The sequence below is a fragment of the Astatotilapia calliptera genome, chromosome 18 (assembly GCF_964374335.1).
Source record: "Astatotilapia calliptera chromosome 18, fAstCal68.1, whole genome shotgun sequence".
In the NCBI taxonomy this organism is placed as follows: domain Eukaryota; kingdom Metazoa; phylum Chordata; class Actinopteri; order Cichliformes; family Cichlidae; genus Astatotilapia; species Astatotilapia calliptera.
The window spans coordinates 12,112,618-12,135,678 of record NC_137439.1 but is presented as its reverse complement, the minus strand read 5'-3'; the positions used below and the strand labels follow the sequence as shown (position 1 = coordinate 12,135,678).

The window sequence follows — 23,061 nt, the reverse complement described above, 5'->3', positions numbered from 1 at the left end:
AATGAAGGGATCGTTCACCTGATTTAGACCTAACTATATCCTTTATCAAAAAGCAAAATTTAAACTGACTTTCAGAAGTAGAAAGGAAGTCTGTTTTTCAAACCCAAACTGGAAGCTTGGTGCAGGAGAACCATATGTTGAAGCATCTGCCTCCCAATCTACCTTTTGCAAGCTTGAGGAACCACAAGTAGAGCTGCACACTGAGACCTCTGGTTTTAACAGGGAGGCAGTGAGGAGAAGCTAATCTGGAAAAAAAATATGAGATCTCTTTCTAGTCCCCCAAATTATAATATACCACTGCTGCTTGCATGGCTGCTCAAACAAATCATGCCTCCCTTTGCGGCCTGTTATTCATTTACTACTAGGGCAAAGTTTAGAAATGGTCCCCAGTTGCTTACTTACTCAAAATGGACTTCCAGCAAAGTGAGAGAAATTTATTAAGGATTCATTGCTGTGAAATGAAATGTCCCAGTCAGTGCAGTGTGTGTTACTCTTTTTGAATCTGGCTACATTTCAAAGAGCAAAAAGAAAGACTAAAATGCAGTAATTGAAGGAATTAGAAAATAAGCCTGTGTAATTTTTGGCTTAACTGGACAGCATGCTCATGTTCACTAATGGAAACTTGAGTAATATAAGTGAGCCTGAGAGGTGAGGTGTTGGAGGTGTCATGAAGTAAAGTGTCAAAATGTCCTCAGTCAGAATAATTGGACTTTTATTTGGCTAGTATTAGTTATTTTTTCATTGAACCAAACTATTATGTTCACAAAAATATGACATTTGTTTGAGTTGCTGTATTTATAGCCCTTATAAAGTTAATACGGCTGCATCACCACTACCAAGGCCTTTCAGGACATGCCAAGGTTTCGTTTAACTTCCCCAGTAAAACGGACTCGCGTCCAGTAGTCTAGACTTTGTGGGTTAATCTGAGGAGAGAAAGTTGGAGCAAAAGCAGTTCTCTCTACTAATTACAATACAATTGCCCTAGTTATAACATCAGAAGAAGGTTTGTAAGACAGGGCACAAGGTAAAAGGAAGTCTCCAGTAGCACAAATGCTTCTTAAGGGAGGACAGTTTGAAAGTTTTTAATTATTACAAGCAAAATACACACTCTGTGCCCGTGAGCAAGTAAAAACGCTGACATGTTTGTTAATTTATCATGTCCTTCTGTTTATGTTCATTATATCATTGTACACAGTGAGATGGCAAAAAGAAGTGTTGATAAACACCAAACAAATGAAATAATAAAGTTCCCATAAGAGATATTTTTTATCAAACTATTAAATCTATCTTGGTTCTGCTATGTAGCTTTCATGTCTGCTGTTTTATCGTTACATTGCTCTTAATCAGAATATTGGTGTAAAACATGTTCATTTCAGCAATTTTAGGACTATATAAACTCTATATTCATCTTTACTAATGTGACAGCCCAATATTTCTCTTACGTGTTCCACCTTTAGGGGGGGTATTCCCAGAGGATTTCTCTATAGTGTTTACCATCAAGCCCAAGGCTGGCCTCCAGTCCTTCCTGCTTTCTGTGTACAACCAGCAAGGCGTGCAGCAGCTTGGAGTAGAGGTGGGCCGTTCCCCTATCTTCCAATATGAGGACCAGCATGGCAAGCCTGTCCCAGACGAGTACCCTTTGTTCCGTTCCGTCAAACTTTCTGATGGCAAGTAAGTGACGGAGCGCTTTAACACACTAGAAGAGAAAATGTAGATGAAAGACTTTTGTGTCCCCTAAATAGTACATTTTCTATGCCACGTGCAGTTATCCCATTATCTCAGCAATATCTCAAAATCTGGAGTTTGTTTGTTATGGAAATTGTGAGGTTAGCTCACAAGCAGTACATTTAGGGTAATTTTTTCTATTTTAAAAGATTCAGGTTATATTTTGTGCTAAGCAGAACCGCTCTGTTAGTATTTTCTCAGGCACTCAGTGCATACTTAACTCTTCCAGCCTGGTAAACTGACACGCAGCTCTGCACATTTATTATCATCATATGTTGTTCAGTCATTAACACCATATGGAACAACTCAGACAGTAATGGCAAATAAATTGCTGGCAACAATTTAATGACAGCCTTTCTAAATTATTTACAGCTACACTGCTATACACTGATATGCAGTAAAGGACAGGATTCTCATAGCTGTCCAATGAAGCTGAAACAAATCATTGTTAAAAGTTGCCAGCAATCTTTCATATAAATGCCAACAGAAATGCCTTGCAGCGATTTCATGAGTTGTTCTTTGTTGGTGATAAATAGTGAAAATATACAGCTCAATCAATGTGGATCCATTCATAGGACTAGTCCAACTAGTTTGAAAATACTCACATGCTCTTCTGGCAAAAACTGAAGAATACTTTCATAGTTAACAAAAAAACAACTTTTGCATGTACTTCTTGGAAATTTATGCATAGCTCTCCAGATGCCACAGGGCAAATAGCACTGTGCCAGTGCAAGCTGGTACATTGATGCCAGGCTAGCTGTTTTATCCTTCTACACATTAGACTAAGTTAAGCTAAGCTACATACGCTCATTGGCCACTTTGTTCAGTGGACCAGCTCAACTGCTTTTGAACTTCAGCTAATCCTGATAAGCTGTTGAAGTTTAAAATAAGCATAAGAATGGAGAAAAAAGGCAATTTAAGTGACTTTGAGTGTGGTTGTAGGTACCAGGTGGGCTGGTTTGAATATTTTAGCAACTGTTGATCTAGTGGTATTTCCCTATATACAATAATCTATAGGGTTTACAGAGAATGGCCTTTGATCTGATTGGAAGCAGCAGCATCATTTACAAGTGTTGTTGCTGACCATGAGTATCCCTTTATGATCAATGTGTATGCATCTTCCGATGGCTGCTTCTAGCAGGATAGTGTGTCACATCACAAAGTTCAAATAATCTCAAATGATTTCTTGAACAAGTGAATAAGTTCACTGTACTGACCTAAAGATCTTAGTCCGATAGAGCATGTTTGGGATGTAGTGAAATGTGAGATACATATGATGGATGCTGTCCTAGCAATATGGACCAAAATCTCTGTTTTCAGTACCTTGTCAAATTTGTGCCTCAAAAGAATTAAGGCAGTTTTGAAGGCAAACGGAGGTCTAAACCAGTACTAGCTTGATCTAGCTAATAAGTCCTGTGACTGTATTTACCAGTATAATCATATAGAGCTTCATATCCAACTCCAGATGTGATAGCAAATACTGGTAAGCGTTTCCACTTCCTAAACTAAATGTTAACTATTCCCTTAGCCGTGGACTGAAGCAGTTTTCCTAAAACTCAGAGGGTCATTGTTGTATTTCTGATGTCCTTCTTTGTTAAACAGATGGCATCGTGTAGCTATCAGTGTGGAGAAGAAGAGCGTTACCATCATTGTGGACTGTAAGAAAAAGGTGACAAGACCACTCGCCAGAAGTGACCATGCCATTATCAGCACAGAGGGCATCACAGTCTTTGGCACCCGAATCCTAGATGAAGAGGTCTTTGAGGTATGACGGCCATATTGAATATCTTCTCACCTGAAGTATTTTCTCTGTGTGGTTGGTGGTGTTTATGTTGTGAAATTATTTTAAAGACCGTTGTCAAATTTGGGACTAATTTGTTTTACAGCAAGCTAGGTGATAAGACAAGAGAAACTTATACCATGTGGTGTGTGAATAGCTGCAAGCCTGTTGCAGTCATATTGTTGCTTTATTGCTTTCCTAGGCTGCATCTGGGCAGAAGACTTGAATACAGTTTTTTTTAGAGTATGATCATTTTTATGGAGTTATGGGTGTACAAAGTTTGCAAAGATTCAGTGCTATACAGGTAAAAACCTGCTTACACATAATTGCAATAGGAATGTCTTACATATGTGTAATGCAGACATTCACCAATAGATTGCATTCATTAAGCCTTGAAACTATTACAGAAAACTGACCTAGATGCCAACAATTTCTCTTTTCTGTTTAAGCTTAATTGCACGCACATTGTGAGTATTATTCTCAATGATTTCCATTTAACACTGTGACAATTGTAGTTTGTAATACTTAGAGTCCAAAAGCTTTAAGGCCAGACATTTTATTTGCCTTTCATTCTGTGTGCATATATATAATAGGGAATTTTATTGGCCAGAACAACAATATTGGCTTTGTATACTTGGCAAGAGCCATAGGCAATGTTATTATGAAGGCTACTTGCACAGTGTGCTACTCAATGTGTTTTTTTTTTCTCTCAGCACTAATTTGGATATTTAACTACAAAGGAAATAAAGGGGTCTGTTCGATGTCGACTGCCTAAACTATATTATGTTTTTTTATGAATTAATTGTGTCACAATTGATCAGTAACTGTGAGAAGCAGAATCAAAATTAAGAGGACAGTGATAAAATGGTTCTGGGAACTGGTAACTTTGTGCTCAGCAGCAGATGTGAAATAAATGATGGCATGAAACACATTAGGCTTGCTTGGAGGCTAGCTGAATGTAGAATGCTTGCTAAGTTCGGCAGTCAGCAAAAAGTTTGCTTCTAGGTCAGAGATGCCTTTCCACAGTGAAACCACTTGAAATTGTGATGTTGCTTCTCTTCACTTATATGTTTTTTTCCCCATGTCGATTTACAGCTTTATTTTTATGCATATGTCATTAACTATAATGAAATAAATTAGTTTTAGGTCATAATGAATGAATGAATTCCAAAGTGATTTCTGGTTAATATAATTAAGGTGAATAAGATTAAAGGGGATAAAGTGAAAACTTACCACAGTCATTCTTTTCTGTTTATAAGTCTGATTTAATAGTTCTCATTTGGCTTGCGTGAGTGTTCTTTGTTTCAAAATACAATAAGCTAAATGATATTAAATTACAGAGCAATGTAGGATGCGCTCTTTGTAAGACCTAGAAAGAAGAAAATGATTCCTTGTGTTCCAAGACGTTTTTTATGATTTGCAAGGTGTTTTTGATCAGTGCATCACACAGTAAGCTCCAGCTAGAATTGTATCTTAAGCTGTAATTATTTCCACTTCAAGTGTAATAACACAAGACGTGTTGATTTTAAAATTGCTACTTGTGGGCAAGCTGCACTGTTTTTGGAAAAAATTCTTACTGGCCACAAAGTTGTTTGTTAGCATATTCTTATAGATAAAAGCGTGTTTGAAAGTATATGAAAGCCATGTGCTATGTTTAGAGTTTGCTCATTAAGTTATGCATTGGGATTCTTTGTAAATTTACAGCTGTTATAGGCATATCACAGAATACCTTGTAGGCTGCGGAAACTTTCCGGACTATCTCGATAAATGTATTGTGAAAATTTGAAACAGCTTTGCAATCAGCAGACCAGTTCTTTCATAGTCTTTTATATATAAAATGTACTCATGTTAAAAATTTGTGGAGGTACACCAAAAATGATGTTTTCACTCTAAAATGTTGAATTCATTTCAGTTGGATTTCTATCTGACTTGATTACATAGCTGGTGGAGAAGACATTGTGTTTTTTAAAAAATGCTTTCAGTCTAAGAGGTGCCTGATAACATTCATGCCTGTATACTGAATACAGAGCTATGAATCATTCACCTTAGTGTAGCGTGACGGCTGGGAGTAAGAGTTACGCCTGACTTGCTTTGAAGTTTTAAAGGATGCCTACCAAATCCTCTAAAGCTTCAGATATAGATAAATTCATTAATTAACTTTCTCGAAGTTGCTCCACGTGTTTTAAATAGATCATTTGTTCATAAAGAAACAGAATGTAATTTGTTTCCATTTATTTAAAGTTCTATTAAGCTATGGTGTCCACGTTTTGGTCTCACACTCACAAAAAGTGGACACCATAGACTTAGTTTACTTAGTTTACCTGCAGCAAACCTTCAGATAGGTTAACAGATTTGATAATGTGCAATTCTAAGAAACAATCTTCTTAGACTGAACAGTCTTCTTCAATCTAAAATACTAATTGTGGCTGGTGAGCAAAAAAAGCTTGTGTTTATGTGTAATTACACTATGATGCTTTCTCATTCCAGTTGCTGTGAGTAGGTTACCTTACTGCAGTAGATTGCATAAGCAGGTGTCAAAGCTGGAAGCGCACCGAAGAGTGAACGCTAGGGGAAAATATGATCAGTGTGTGCTTAGTCTTGGCTAGGATTGCACAGCTGTTTAAGAGATATGCTCACTGACCGGGTCTCCAAATGCCTTTCCCCCCCTCTTTCTTCTTTGAAATAAAAGCCACAAGATATTCAAAGTAAAATCATCTCCTCTTCTTGTTTTTACGCAAATCGACTTTTCAGACTTTAAAGGATTCTTTGTTTGTGCCAGATGTCTGTCTCTGTGTTTACGTTTGTGTTGTTTTGTGCGAAAAAGTGTGAGCGTCCATGTGTGTATGTCGGAGAGAGAGAGGCGGAGATGGTTTGTGTATGTGTCTGTCATTGCTGCACAGGGACAGTGTTTCATTCCAAAACACTGTCCCTCAAGCAGGACAGTCCTTGGCAGGGGAATATAACAAGAGTCTGATGTGCTCTTAGCCTTAAAGTGAATCATTGTTTATGATTGGCTTGAGAGAAGTTGAGCGCTGTGAGTGTTTCTCATCTGCCTCAGTCATTTTCACCCTCTAATATCTGTCACAAAATGTTTTGGTAAAGATTGTGTAATAGGAATGTTCATATTTAATGTCAAGGTTGATGAGAATGTCATCAGTCACTGCTTATGTTTTTTGTTCACTGTGATTTGTAAATGAGAACATTTTTGTTCTGTAGCATTTTCCCTATAAATTAGCCCTAGTTACATATATAATTGCATATAGTTCAGTCCCACCATTTGTTACCTTTGTATTTTGAGCAAAGTAATAAAAAAGAACTGCCTGATAGAAAAGAGCAGATCAAGGAAAAAGTGACAGAGAAAGAAGTGAGGAAAGTGTGGGCAGACAGGCAAACAGATGGTTCAAATAGTTCAACAGTTTTGTGAGCTACTGGCAGGCCAAATGTTTTCATATTTGAAGGGTGCAAGACATTTGTATGCCCCCAGTGCTTGAGAAGAAACGTTATCCCTGCGCTGACCACAGTGGCTGCATTTGATGAAATACTGTAAGAAATCTGGAGAGTATTATACACTTTTCCTCCTTTGTGCTACTTGGTTAATTGTTGTACTTGTACAGTTTTGAAATTCCATTTGTGTATTGGCTCTTTCAAGATGTATTCCCTCCCCAGAGTTTGGAAAAATAGGCATTGCATATGATCAGTATGCCAAGCTTGTTCAGAGGTATGTGTGAGAAGTTAAGTAAAGAAAATACTCGAGTGAATTACTGTGAGAAAAAAATAAAATAATTATATGCAGTGTCTATTTAAAATGCTTTTTTTAATTTAAAAAGCTAAAACATCTGCAATAACACCTATGCACGATGGACATGGTGCCCTCAGAGGTTCACCTGCTGTTTTATTGAAGTTTTATTTATTTTATTCTACAAAGTAATTCCAGTGAAAAGTTTTATTGGCTCAGTGAAATATTTGGAGCACCCCAAATTTTATGTTAGTAAGGCTAGCTGTTAGCTTACATAGTGTTTTCATAACTATGTGTTCTCTGTGTATTAATTTTCCCTCCACAAGTTAAAACTACCTGGTATACCTGTCCACAGGCAGTAACATTTAGTGCCATATTTACCTACTTAGTTGCTGTCATAGAGGAAACTATGGATCATGTCTTAGCACGCTTACAAGGTCAAGTCTTTTTGTGTAAGTGATTGAGCATATGGTGGCAAATTCCGTTTTCTTGGTCAGTCATTCTCAATCCCAAAGACAAAGAAAAATAACCTGTCGTTATATTGACTAATCAGAACAGATACCAGACTACATCACACTACATTCACATCTTTATAGGACAGGTCTTTTTCTCTGGCAATAACTCATAAATTAAGTTGAATTAAGTCTATGTTTTAGGATTGCAGTTCATTCTAGTTTTCATATTTTTAAATACTTTAAATACAAACAGATTTCTCTTAGAAACTGTGGACATCCACCTTGAATTTAATATCCTGCACAGCCTGACTCAATGTCATTTTATTTAACCAATTGCAGATATACACAGTCTGCAGGAACAAAAATCAAGGCAGTATTACGGTTAAGAGTAAAAGTCTTCACAGTCTTAAAAATATATGTGAAATGAGAATGAATAATGTCTAAAAGGATGCACAATGAAATTAAATAAATAATGAATGTTGAGACTTATGGATGAAGAAATGTGTGCTAATTATCAAATATCATCACAATCAACACCATACCTGTGTTAAAAACAACGTGCTTTATGAAAAAAGACAAGATATTATACAAAAGAGTAACAGTTTAAAACTTCAAAGCAGGGTAAAGCATTAACATAAACAATTAAAAACAAAAAAGATTTCTGAGGCAACATAAAAGGGGCACACTGATTAAAAACATTTTAAATAATGCAGCTAATATTACAACTAATTGATACAAACCCATACAATAAATCTGAGGTTTAAAAGGGACTGGAAAGAGGCCAATCTTTAGCAGGAGATAATTCAAGATGTATCTGTAGCACCAAACTTTATGGGGAAATATAGGTGGGTGTCATCTGCATAGCAAAGAAAGTCAGTTTTAAGGGCTAACATTTCTAGGAAAAGTAAATATTTCATAACAAAAAAAAGTAAGGATGGGTTTTATAGATAAGAAACAAACCGTCCGCCTGCATGTAATTTTCCATGTGCAGTTCTTTTTCCTTGTTAGCAAGGGCGACTACTTGCAGCAGATGTTAGAATTCCCTGGTCATAGACCCAAGGACATCTAAGAGTGTCTGTCTTCTGTTTTATCCCTCTTTGCTTATAATCAAATGTGAAATGTGCACATTTAAGAAACAAAACAGCCCACATTTATTTTCCTTACTCTTGTGTAAATATTTAGTGAATTAAATGGTTTTCCTGTGCATTAAAGATAAATTTGCAGAGCTTTTCTTTGATTAGTGGCTCATCCTTTTTATGTCCTGCTCTTTGGTTAAAGTTTGCTGTGAAAGCAGGAGATGACAGTTAACATGTGTCGAGGCTGTTGTTTTACACACATGCACATTGTCCGCGGATCCATTCATTGATTTATTCTAGTGTGGCTTAGACAGATGATTCATCCCATTATGTCCATGCCAACTCTGAGGAGATCCACACCATTGCTGTGGATCATTCCTATAACTCTGAGGAAGAACTAAAAAATGCCAGAGAGCTGTGCAATGCAATACAGACACTAACATCAACAAATGCACCAAGATGAAGACAAGGAATAAATCCAGGGTGGGGTAGAGCAGGAGGGCAAGGAATGAGAAGCTGATTGTGGAATTTGGGGGTGACTGAATCACTGTCAGGCTTCATAAATGGGCCAAGTGTGTGTGTGGTCTTTTGAAAATCCCTGGGTGACATTTTTGGACTCGTGCATATTTTCTTGTTATAGTAAATATATTGTTGCCTTGTCCAGTGCCAAACTATGCTTAAGTGAAGGAACTGGAAAAGCATGAAATTGAAAAGTTACTGTCTACTCATAGAAGAAAGAGGAAACAGAAAGAAGTTCTGCTAAAATCAGTATGTCTGTGTTATTAACGGTTCTATCTTCTACCATTGAGTTTGGATACATTTGTAGTAAATTATAAAAAGAACAAGCAAGCAGCTAGAGTATTAGTTTGAGGGGGGACTTGTCATTGTAGCTTTTGTTGTTCCTTTCAGTCAGTGTTACAGCAGGTGCAGGTAATCTCTTTCTTTCCTATTGCTTTACCAACATTTACCACCAGCACCTTCTTTCTCTAGACAGGTTATAGTCTTTACATGGAAAATCTATGTATGCATATGGAAAGATGGATTTTCAAATGAGTCATAGGCAAACATAATTATGATAATTGTAGAATAAATGGCACATATGCCATTAACATCCTTTCATTAAGCCATATGTCAAATTTATTTACGTATGTTAGTTGTTGTTGTTTTGGTTGTTTAATAGGCTGTTGAAATATACTGGTCACATATGATGGGAGCACAGGGCGGTTAGTCTCTAATGTGTTCCAGAGATCTAAGCTTATACAGATGTTGCCTCTTGTAATTTAATGCAATGTGCATGTATGTGCTTCCTCTTTAGGGGCCACCCTGTTTGTGGCCTCTCTTCACCTTCATGCAGCACTCAGGTTATGTTCCTTGTTTGTTTGTCCACTGAATTTCTTAGTCCATGTGGATTCTGAAAAAGTCAGCTGAGGTGCCCATATGGTAGATGGGTATAGATAGAATGCTTCATATCAGTAGTAAAGCAGTTCCTGGTTTAGAAATTCCTTCGGAGACGATCATGGAAAAAGAGCCTTTGGCTGATGAAACAGTTGGGAGCGGGGATCTAATTTCCTTTTCCAAAAGCTCATGAAAAACAGACAGCCTTAGATAAGTACAGGCCTTGGTTATTTATCTGCTGTGTAAGGGGACTTGCCGTCCCTCACGGCTGAGTTGGGGGGGAACTGTACAATAGCTCTTTTTAAAAGCTTACAGACTCCCCTAAAGCCTTAATTAATAGTCAAGAGACTACTGCCTCTGGTACTGCACAACATCTGCCTTGTTGTTTTATTGTCACATTTTATTATCACTGTGCTGGTGTAAAGCTGAAGAAATAGGTGTATGCTACATGGGCGTTAACATTTGGTTTCTATTTGTAATTGTGGGGAAAAAAAGACAAGAGAAAGAAACGTTAGTGGTGTCTGCAAAGAAGACTCTCTGAAAGATTTGACATTAAATTTGTTTTTCTTTCCTTTTTTTCAATAAGCTTTATGTGATTGACAAAAACAAATGACTGAAAGAAAAGGGATTATTGATTGAAAAGGTCCAAGATGTAATCCTGCAATGGGAAATGTGAAAAGCAAAATCTTAAATGCAAACCCCATGGAACATTAATTTATTTAAATTCTCTTCTGTGCTGTTTAGAGACCTGGACAATACAGTTAAACTTAGTGGGCTGGATTCTGGATTAAATGAAGATAGATTAGGCTACTGTGCTAAGCTTTTTGTTTCCAGCTGCAGATGGGAAGTGGTCTGTTCAGCTCTTTTTCATGCCCCTGACTAGCTTCTACTCAGCAGTGTCTGAGGCTTCCTGGTATTGGAGCTATTTGCCAAACCAAACTAGAAAAAAGCTGCTTTCGCAGAAACTACACTGAACTAAATAGCACTACTGACCAACTCATATAGTATTGTGAATTAACAATCAACAGAACGTTTATGTTGAGGGATACGCAGAATAAAAAAAAAGTCTGGTAATTGAATTTGCAGCAGGGAAACGTGCATCCTAATTCGTGACTCTGTCATCTTAAAACTTTGTTGACTTGTCTTTCGCTGAAAGTCTTCTTCTCCTCCATTTCCAGGGTGACATCCAGCAGCTGCTGATAGTGGCAGACCCCAGGGCAGCCTATGACTACTGTGAACACTACAGCCCCGACTGTGAAACCCCCAACCATCAAGACACCCCACAGGCTCAGGAACCTGAGTATGAGGTCAGTACTGGGGTAGCTTTAGAAACAGAGATCAGGTGGGAGCACTATCTCCTGCTTAACTGAAGCAAAAAAGAAAAAGAAAGCTGGGAGAGAGGAGGGGGAAGTAGGGAGGATTTTATAGAGAAGAGGCAGGCAGAGAGAAATATTTGTGGTAAGCGAAAGAATTAAGGAAACAGGAAGGGAGGAAATATGTTAGTAGTAGCAGGAATTTAGAAACAGGGTTTTATTCTTTGATGTTTTTAATAAGAGAGTCAAAGATGAGTTAAAAGGACAAAAAAGGAGACTGGGATAAATGACATTTAAATTTGTAAAATGGGAAGAATTGAAAGGCTGGGTGTAAGGTGTAATTACATACCAGGTGTCTGTGCAGTTTTGTATACTTGCCCTGGTTTAATGTAGCTCAGTTTCAGTCTCTGAGAAATAAACCAAAAATAATAATAATAATAATAATTTCAGCAATTTGTGTGGAAACTTTTTACAAACAGTCCTCCATGAATAAGAACGTACGTGCACGGGTTTCTGTGTCAACTCTAAATCTGTCATTTTCTCCACTTTGTGTTTTACTAGTGGAAACATGCTGACATATCAAAATACATGGTTTAGTTTGAAATGCAAGTTTTATTACCACTGGCTCCCAAATACCACTTGTTGTTTCTTTAGCCATATTTCTTAATTGAAATACAGTGCTTTGTGTCAGGACTTCTTTTTTTTCCATCTTCATTTTTTTGTTATTTTGCTAGTTCAAGCTGTTCTGCCGGCTGACATTTTCCTTCAGTATTTCACTAAATAACTGATGAGCTCACACTGGAAACCTTTCTTTTTTCTCTGCCACAAAGTCTGAGCCCACTTTGGAGTGGCCCCGTGATTTATATCACTAACGAGTTCTGCAGGCTCTGCCCAAACTCCCAGGGAAATTTAAGCTATCCCTTCCCCAGCTAGACTTCCAGTACCTGGAAAAGTCGACTTTAGATTCTTGGTTTTTAAGAAAAAAAAATCAGGAGCTGGTTCTCTATTCAGAAATATTGGCTGTAGAGTGGGTATGGGTCTTGGAAAATGTTGCTTCATCATCAGGTTAGTTCTCGGCAGCAACACAAGGAGCTTGTCAATTCAAATAGACAGCAGGGAATGTTTTGGCTTTAAAAACCTTGTAAATCTGGTTTATTCATTGTTGGTTTCTGTACACTTATAACAAGAATGTTCTTCCTTCATTCCAGATCAGTATTTTAAAAAAAGTTATGTACTCATGCACAACTGAAAAACATTTCCTGAAAATGACAAATCACTGTTGAAAAGGATATTTTTGTGATCTTTTAGCCCAAACTGTTACATTTACCTTTGTTAGGTGAAATGATTTTGTCCTGAAGCAAGTGGTCATGAACCACATGTTACCAGCTTGGTTAAAAGAGCAAGCGGAGTGATGGAGAAGGAAGCTGGGGGGAGTGCTCTTTTTTTATAAGCACCCCTTAGTATTTACGTCTTTCATCCATGCCTGTGGTGAAGGCCTTCAGCTCAGCCAAGCACTTCAACACCATAAATCTTTATAAATTATTTCTTCATTCTCTATCTCTCCCTCTCTTTCTCTCCCTCCCTATTTCCATCTAACCCTGTCCCCCCCCCCCCCCCCCCCCTCTCTCTCTCTCTCTCTCTCTCTCTCGCTCTCTCTCTCTCGCTCTCTGCCATTTCAGTCAGTCTGGCCAGAACTTCTCTCTTCTGTGACCTCTCCCTCTCTGGGCCGCTGAACGGACGCCAGGCCAGCCTTGCAGCAGGCCGTGGCTCTTTTATTGTTTTTATGAGCTTAGCAGTTGTCCAGGGACTAATATTTATTCCTGCGCATAGAGTGTAGCATTAGGGGCTGGTCTGGTAACTTAATCTACTTTGCCTCTGTTTTGACAGTGTTAGGACAACTAAAAGTTTTCTTTTTTTTTCTTTTAAAGGACTACAGTGACTCATTTGCATAACACTTTGTTGGTTATGGGCAGTATCACAATAAATGCCCATTAAATGGTGATTTTAAGTATTTAAACATATAATACACATCTGCTTTCTTTGGTCTAGGGTTAGATGAGAAGAAGCTAGAAGTAGATAGAAGTCTGCTCTTTTTACTGTAAATATGAAGTTAAAGCCAAAAGATGATGAGCATAATACATTTTAAAGATAATTTAGACCATATGATTTATTGATTTGTCTTAAGTCAGCCAAGATAAAAATGTTTCCTTGTTCCTTGAGTGTTTCTCCTAAGCTAAGGCAATTTTCTCCAGGCTGCAGCTTGATATTTAATGACAAGCTTTAAGAGTGGCGCTCATCTGCTCCTCTACCTCATCTTAAGGAGAATAAGATAAATTTGACTCAGTCTTGCAGAGTGTATATTATGATATTTCCTCAGGTTCAGGTCAGGGCAGGTTGAATTAATGTTTAAAATGTATATAAACAGCAACATAATGCACACATCACCATTATCACCATCTGAAGTTGATGAGCACACATTGTTCAGATAAATGCATTGTTTTCACGATGACTATTCCAATACCCCAGTGGGTGTGTGAGTGTTTTTCTTTTTATAGGAGTCAGGTTTTAAAATAGAGGAACAATGGTTTTATCCCCTGCTGCTCTATCCTGTATGCTCCCCATAATTTACCGTCTTGCGGTGATTCTGTACAGCTTGAGTTTTGTCTTTTAAAGAGCCACTAATGAAAGCCGCCAGCAATTGTTGGCATTCAAATTAAGCGGCAGAAGCAGATACATTTTCACTGGCATTGCATTAACCTATTAACCTCCTGTCAGCAGCAAACAGGAATTTTAATTGTTGTTTGCTTGCTTATGTTCAGGAGGGTCTCTCAGAGGAAGGGGAAGGATAAAGGAATGTTCCATTCATCCATGTGCTAAAGGATTTCATTTCCTCATATGGATGTAAAATCTCCCCTAACATCAACCAGCCATTGCTATTTTTAAAATAGCAAGAAGCTATATATTTAATGTTTTGTGTGGTTTAAGTTTGGATTTTAACCAGTTTTGAGAAGCATGAACGCTTACTTGCCATGTAAATGAAGTACATTGTCTGTAAATGAAGACATCGTGCTGCTTTATTTACATGATCGCACCAACTAATTGATTGTGGATGCCTCTTCTTTTTCCTTTTTTTTTTTTTTTTAACAGTACCCTAACTATGATGTCTATGACTACAGTGAGGGAGAGATAACCACTGACCCTTCCCCTACTGAAGCAGCCAAAACTCAGGTAAAACTTGACAAGCAGTTATTATGGGTGTCACCAAGAACGACATATATGTATGGTTTCCTTTTTTCCCTTATTTTTAGTTTTTCATCGTCTCATTTTTGCCCTCTCTGTCTCTGTTGGTTGTATTTCTTGGCTACATTTCTTTTATTGGAGCAATTGTTAGTTGCTTTTATTGCTCATTATGATACATATTCTGGATATACTTAATTCTGTAGCAATAATTTTCACATGTCTATTACAATCATAATTATAAAATTAGCTCTCTTTGTGTTTCTTTGTTTGAGAAAGGGTGTGCTAGAGGCAGATGAAGACATCTACATCACCAAGATTGGTGATAATTACTGTATTTTACCCGTTACAAACCTTCCCTGTGTTGTTCTTGCTCCAATTTCAGACAAATGTGGGTGGAGACTATTATACAGGTGAGTATGACTACACCGTAGTGGATGGAAGTCAACCTGAGAATCCCACTGATACTGCAGGACAAGGCGAGGTAACTTTTTAAAACTGCTTATTTTTAAAACCCTGAGATTTTAAAAATGTTTGATAACTAAGCTATGGGAAAATGTCCTGAGGTCTATATCTTATAAAATTACTTTAATTCTATAACCATGTTTGATCACCATCAGGAGGTACAGGCACAGTGAAAGTTATTTCTGGATACACACATGTCAAATATGGTCATTCCACACAATATGATGCTAGTTATGCAAAATGTTTATTGTGCTGTACTTTTTGCTTTTAAGAGCAATCAGCAGGTTTTAACGAGGAACCTTGGAAAGATTACCATAGATTGTGGTGAAGAGCTATTAGAAACTTCTGGGAACTATCACAGATTTCTACGTAAACTTGTTTGTGACTGTACATAATTAGTGGTTGGTTGATAATCTCATTAGGATATTAAATTTAGTGTTACCTTAAATTTTGGTTTTATTAAATTAGATCAATTTCATAACCATGAAAGTGTTTGTTAAAATAAGCCCTGCAGGATAAACTTCCTCTGAATGTAGAAAATTATCTGTGTGTCATTGATTTGAAATTTAACATCTGGATTCCAGTTTTGTTTCAATTCCTGGTAAATGGGTTTAAAATGAAATGCTAGTAAAACCGTAAGGCATCACTGGCAACAAGACAGATTTTTATGATCATCTTTGGAGGTCACAATCCAACACGGCATCATTAACATCAAACAGCCTACTCCACTACTTGATTTCCATGAGAAACAGCCTCCATCAAACAGAGTTTGAATAAAGACAAAAGCAGGAAAAGTTTGTCATTTAATGAACTGTAACCAATGGAAAATCACTACACAGGCACATCCCCTATATTTCTTCCATAGTCTGAATTTGGCAGATCCTGTTTTAATTTGTGCTAAACCATCACACAAAACACAAGATAATGAGGAACATTTGGGGGTTCAACCAAAACAATATGATACTGTTCTCTGGCAGCCAAATGATCGCTGATTGCTTTGTGTGTACCTTAAGATAGACAATGCAGCTTCAATTAGCTCAGGACTCAGGTTAATTTAAAATGATGGGATGGTGGAGTATCCGAGGGAAAAAAAATATTTTGTAGGAATGCATGCCTAAATACTGAGGACAGCGGTGTAGTCGACAGACAATGCTAAAGTACAAAAGCGTATTGGTGGAAACTCCTGTGCTTATGAGATGCTTGGATATTTTCCCATTGTGTTTGACTGTGACTGACATCAGTGCAGTGCTTCAGTTTCTGCGCTTACATTACTTTTTACTGTTTTAGTCCTGAGTTATTCTTCATCGGATCAAAGTTCTTCAAAATATTTGTATATACGCATTTGCATTATTATTATTATTATTAATTGGATTAAATTATTGTTTTTGTTGTCTAAATTACCCCCTTTTTTGTTTTGTTGTTTTGTTGTTTCAGCTTTTAGTTTGAATCATATTGTGCCTATGTGATTGGTTTTTAAAAAAAATATATCAGTTTGAAATTACTCCAGCTGTTTTGCAAGGAATAAATAATTGCTATATTGATGATATATAATGTAAAATATTGGTATATTGATGTGATTACAGATGTTAATCTTAGTAACATTGCTTACTAACAATACACATGTGGATTTGTACATTTAGCTGTACCAAATTAGACATGTGTGTAGAACTAACTAGAAAATTAGTTGCCATATAGTACTTTTGCTCAAACAGAGTGCTTATTACTGTTTTGACTTTGTAAAACACATGAATAATTGTCATTGGTCCCATGGTTTCATTTCACTAACCAAACCTTGTTGTTCCTTCTGTTTGCATTGCCTTGAATGATCCCAGGCGTACGTAGAGGAAATAGTGGATGATTACATCACTGGTGTGGAACAGGTCGGGGTAGATCCCACTACTGGTGTGGAAACTGCTGCCCCAGTGGACACCCAGGAGAAGGTGGATCCAGGGACTGACGTGTATGAGTTTAAGGAATACGACCTGAATGCATATGGCGACAAAGAGTTTACAGAGAAGCAATATAATTATGAAAGCTATGATGAATTCGACTACAACGCCAAGCCTACATCTGTACCACATGAGGAACATGTTGGCCCTGGTGCTCCAGCTGAAACAGATATCAAAGAGAGCAGTGTAAGTGCTGGACTGCTTAGGAGTCATGCTGAGAGGGATGGGGGTCGGGCATGGAGGGGGTAGAGGTGGTGTTCAGGAATGTGGAAGGATGGAGAACATGTTGATAGCATTTGTTTGATGGAGTATTCTCGGTGCCCTTTGTGTTTGTTGTTTCTAATGTTAGCTTGGATCGTTCTGCCTACTCAGGGACAAAACTTAAATACACAAGTAGAGCACAAACACACACCTTGTCTTTTACACATAAGCAGATGTTGACCTTCTATGACCTCTTGAACTCAGTGACCTTGAATGTTTACCAAAGATGCTTTACACTAGTTGTCACACCAATTTTGATTTTAGATCATACTGTGTAGTCAGTCAAAATCTACAAATATGTCTTTTCTTCATTAAATCCGTCTAGATCAAACTATAAAGCCAGACAGAAATTGCTGACCTAGTGTCTATTGTTACTTGTTTCCAGCCCTGTACTTTGCCTCAGGATTCTCAGTATCAGGAAGTGACACAGGCTCTGTCTGGATCTTGGCTTGGGATCTGTCTCCTTAGGTTCAGTCTTAACTGCTCAGTTTTTGCTTTCCACTGCACAGTCTCAGCCTTTCTCTATGACTTTCTCATTAAGTACTGGTTTCCTCTTTAGGTTGAACTGTACAATCTTGTGGGTTTTGGAAACACTGTGGTTGTTTCTTTGTGAATTCTTCTCATGTTAAGTCATTGTATGGATAGTGTCAGTTAACGACCTCTACATTCATGCTCAGTAGGGTCTTTTTGGGCAGTTCCTGGCTTTTGGGATAACTAATAAGTAGTAGTCAGACCATATCCTAAATTATAGCTTTTTGCAAAATGACATTTGATATTTTTTTTCCAGTAGAAAAAAACACCTTTTTTTGCCTTGAAAAAATATGCAGGACACTAGTCATCATTTTGGTAAAGTTTTACTTTTTATGGGCAATTTTGTCACTATTTTAAGTATAGGAGGCTTCAGGCAAGACATCTGCTGTTCATTGATATCACAATTTGCATTTTTGTTCTTTAAACCACTGATGGTCTGTCTTTAGAAACAAAAAGTCAAGCTTTTGTTTCTATTTTGTAAAGAAATTCACCTGGTATGTCCTATGTCTTTAGGTGCATGGAGGTCAAAGGTACCTGGGAGAAAAAGGAGAGAAGGGCGAACCTGCTGTCATAGAGCCCGTAAGTGAAAAGTCTTTCTCATCTTTCTCTTATTGAGAATAAACCTTTCCATTAAAGGTTCAAGTTAAATAAATAGGTACATACTAACTGAGTAAAATATTTAAGAAACAAACATATTGCTAAGAATAATTTAATTGTAGAGATCCTAATACTCTAATACTCTACACTGGTCTGTGTCTGGTACACTATATTTTCTTTGTTATTCTAACCAACATATTTTTCAGACAAGTAGCACATTTTCATAATTATTCTCAGCCTACTTTCATATCTATTCACTATGTTACTTGCACGCAGTGATTTATATGTCACAATCAAATTATTTTGCATATTTTTTTAATTGTTTTAGAGGAATTTCATCAGATCACAAACATCTTTCAGACTTGATTTACTCTTGTCTGTGCCTTAATTTACTTCAGTGCAAAGTAACTTTAGCTGTTTGATTTTACTTAGGGCAGTGGCAGCCATGGGTAGCTTGCCTTCTGGAGAGATTTACATATAGGCTGTATATACAACCACAGTCACATAAAGAAGTCCCTCAACCTATACAGTTTAAACAGGCTAAACAGTGTCCAAAATAGCAGCAGTAGTTAACATCTCTCTTCCCATACTGTTTGTACCACCACAGGCTCCCATTCAAGTATTTTGACCACACACACACATTTAGAAGTATCAGATAACTAGAGCACTGGTCATTTAGCTATGAGTAAGATCCTCAACATCAAACAAGCATGTCTCCTATTTTTTGCTTCACTCTCCATTGCCTGTGGGCAACAACTTACAGGATGCCCTATAATGCTACTGCATCCACTTTTTCCTTTTTCAGGGGATGCTTGTAGAAGGACCCCCAGGAGCCCCTGGCCCAGCAGTGAGTATCACGTTCTCCCACACTCCTGTCTGGCTTCCACAGATGGAGAACAGCTAAAGAAGGAAAAAATGTCTTTATGGAAAGAGCGTCAGTCCTGATCGCCAGTGAAGCTTGAGCTGGGAGAGACTGTCAGAATGTGTACTTGTGCATGAATGTGTGTATGTCTGTGTCTGTGAAATGCAAGGGGAGGAAGGGGGTATGAGGCTGTTTCATTTTGAGGCTTATGTCTTTCAAACCAGTGTCTTTGCTTCTGTCTTTGTTGGCTTATACATATAAAGCGTTGGATAGACTGACTGTGGTGGGAATGCTGGTTAGCAGTAGCTTGGATAAAATGCTAAGTGTATCCACGTCTGGTTTCAGGGTGTTACTGGTAACCCAGGATTGCAAGGTTCCCCAGGTCCACCAGGAGACCCTGGTCAGAGGGTGAGTGAAGGTTGCAATAATTGTACAACTAATTAAAGATGTATTTGAAAAGCTTTTGTTTTCTCCTTGTTATAAAACCTTAAAATACACTTGTTGTTAAATTAAAGATAACATATCTGCACCTTTGACTAGTTATTTACAGAGACGTTGTTATAAAAATATTTAAATTTATTACTTTATTTATGTTACATTGTGAAAATATGGTAATCTAAGCTCTAGATAGCCATTAATTCTTCATGCGGGATAATTGGGTTCAGTACAATAAAAAATGTCCCTGTGTTTGTTATCCTTCTCTGTTCTTCTCTACTGGAAAGCTGTGGAGCATAGTTTCAGTGCCATGGAATGAATAATACCATTGGACACAGCTTGCTACTGCGGCAGTAGGAGGGATTAGTGAGGAGTGGTGCAGGGAAATGAGATGCCCATAAACTGTCAATATAGCAACAAAGAAAGGTTCTGAGAAGTAGGCCTGGTATGCTTAAGGATTGGTGAGAAATGCAAGGAATTGGCTGTAAAATATGTAGAAGCATAAATTATCCCCAAACATTTCTTTTCTCAGCCATGTGGCTCATTTATTTGATTGATTGGCTGCAACATAATAAGTGTCTGTCCCCTCCAGAAAGCTGGAGCTCAGCTTGCATTTTTCCAAATGTGATGAATGCTCTGCAGCCCCCCTTTCATCTGCCTTTTAGCACATCTACTCTCTCACTAGAGATTAACCATATAATTGTCAACATAAAAATACACCAACACGCCTCCGTCAGTATGGCCAGTACAAAAAGGCCTTTTGTTCCATTGACTAACAGTGATCAAAAATATTTTGTTAGTCCAGAAGTCCTGTCCCCCTCCCTTAACAACCCCATGAGAAACGGTCTTGCTTAAGATTGACAGGGGCATTAAAAGTGACTTGTTTCTTAAGTCTGGTGGTTTTCCGTTGCGTAGGATCTGCCTGCACTCAGCGTTTGATCTGCTCATTTTTTTCATGATCCACCTCCCTAATTTCCACTGAAACATTTTCCCAGCCATATAGGACTTTCATTAACACTAGAGGCCACTATGCTTACAATAATGGTAATGGATGAAGCATATTCACAGGAACTGAGAAAATGCAGATCAGAGCACGGGGAACACATGGCATCAATTTAAGTAGTCTGAGATTGTCGTGCATGACTAGACTGCAAAGTCGATGCTGGTTTCCTGAGAAGCAGGAGATACTATTTAGGCTTGATCTTATTTTAGATTATTTCTTTGTTTTGTTTTTCTTTCATCAAAAATATGTAAAAAATTGACACTTCTGTTCATACTGTTATCTTTTATGCCGATATTTTTTTTTTACATATTGTGTTTACAATACAGAAAAATTTGGCACAGATGCTGACAAATCTTAATCAAATTTGTAGTGACAATAGTAGTGATTTTGCAAGCTTACACCATAACTTTCCATGCTTGTCGGTGGCATCTGAATATAGCAAGGTAGGAGTATTACAATGCAAAGCTGAAGTGTGCATGTTGGTGCCTAAGCTGAAGCAGACAGTATGTGGATATGAAAGAGATGGAGCTAAAGGCTGACCAAACTCAGTCTTAAATTAACAATGTCAGTTTGGCCAATGGCATTAAAAGAATCTATCCCTTTCAAATTATGTATTTCCTCAGATTCTACCCGTTGGCCACAAATATTCTTTCTCTCTTGGGGTGAACTTTAAAATTAGCAAAACACTCTCCATTTTTCATTCAATGAAGAAATTTTAAATCCCTCTAATTTAATGAGCCTTATTCCTCTCAAGGCCACGACTGTGGATATTTAGTCTTGGTAAAGTCAGTGATAATAATAAATAAATACTTTAGTTGTGGTTGAATTAATCTTAGTAGGATTAGTCAATTTTTGTTTTCAGAATAAAGAACAACAATACAGAAAGAAGACTTTGGCTTTGAAGTGATTGTTGGAGATAAACAGGGGTTTACTGTGAACAGAGATTTCTTTAGTTTCTGCCTTGTAATTATTGCAGATGTTATTTATTAGGAGTTTTCTCTTATTATTATTATTTGGACTTTGCTTCAGCCCCTTCAGGATATGGGATTAACTTTGGGATAAGTAAAGTACTGCATATCTTATCTTAACCACATATTAATTATTCATAACAATGTTACATGCTTGCTTACAAGTTAACTGAAGCACTGGCTGATTTGAATTCAATAATTTGGGGGGTGTTAGTTAACTGGACTCCTGTATATTAAAATCTTTTGAATTACAGTTTTGCAGTTAATTGGTATTCTGTTACTTTAGCTTGATTGTTGATTTCTCCTCTCTCGTGTGGTTCTCCAGGGCTCTCCTGGGCGTCCTGGTATTCCTGGTTCAGATGGTGTTCCTGGGCCTCCAGGGACGATTCTGATGCTTCCAGTAAGTCTTCCTGCTTTCAGAGCTGGTCATATTGCACTCCTTTCATCTCAGGCACTAGCCTGTGAACTTGCTACATTTAGTAAGTTTACCTCATTGCATCAACAGTAGGCCAAAGGATTGCAGCCTTATTTTCTTTGGGTTACAAATCACCTACCTTGTAAATGTCAGCCAGTGCAATGGAGTAGAACCAGTGACTGAGGCCATAAAGGCTAGGTGACAGATATTTGACTGTGGTGTGTGTAAGACGCTTTACCAGAACACAGTGCAGATTTGAACACACTCACCGGGGATGACCATTGGACGTGTCACACTGTAAAAACAACATAAGTCAGTTTGTTTTTAATCATGTTGCTTTCTTCCTTTTGTGGCTAACAGTTCCGCGCAGGTGGTGAAGCACACAAAGGACCTGTGATTACAGCCCAGGAAGCTCAGGCTCAAGCCATTCTGTCTCAGGCTAGGGTGAGTATCATTGGTAAATATGAGCCCAGAGTTACTAAAATTAACTTGAAAAAAATATTTAGAAGGAAAGGAAAAGCTTATGATCTGTGACATACTGCACCATCTAGCCAACATGATGGAGACAAAGTTATAGCAAACTTTGCCGCGGCTGCCACTGCTTCTTGGCTAGTAGTGATTTTTGATGATGTCACTGCTGATAGAAGTAGTAAGATGAATACTGAAATGTACAGGGCTAAAGCCTCTGCACACCACATATGACCCAACGTATCCTGCAAAAGCAGTCCAAGAGTTTCTCTAAGCAAAGAAATGAAATATTTTTCATTTACTAAGTCAGTCACCTGATCTCAGCACAATAGAGCATCATTCGTTGTTACTAAAAAGAGAATTGGAGGCAGAAAGACCCATAAACAAGGA

General features: G+C 37.7%; 1 protein-coding gene across 1 annotated transcript in view; it reads left to right on the top strand.

Moving 5' to 3' along the window:
* Window positions 1-23,061, top strand: part of col11a1b (collagen, type XI, alpha 1b) — an 80,161-nt gene that overhangs the window by 8,824 nt on the left and 48,276 nt on the right. The window contains exons 3-13 of the mRNA XM_026148756.2: window positions 1,458-1,671; window positions 3,328-3,490; window positions 11,346-11,474; window positions 14,628-14,708; window positions 15,103-15,201; window positions 17,015-17,317; window positions 18,437-18,502; window positions 19,326-19,367; window positions 19,728-19,790; window positions 22,114-22,188; window positions 22,564-22,647. Of these exons, the coding sequence (XP_026004541.1) occupies window positions 1,458-1,671; window positions 3,328-3,490; window positions 11,346-11,474; window positions 14,628-14,708; window positions 15,103-15,201; window positions 17,015-17,317; window positions 18,437-18,502; window positions 19,326-19,367; window positions 19,728-19,790; window positions 22,114-22,188; window positions 22,564-22,647 (1,319 nt within the window). The remainder of the gene's footprint in view (window positions 1-1,457; window positions 1,672-3,327; window positions 3,491-11,345; window positions 11,475-14,627; window positions 14,709-15,102; window positions 15,202-17,014; window positions 17,318-18,436; window positions 18,503-19,325; window positions 19,368-19,727; window positions 19,791-22,113; window positions 22,189-22,563; window positions 22,648-23,061) is intronic.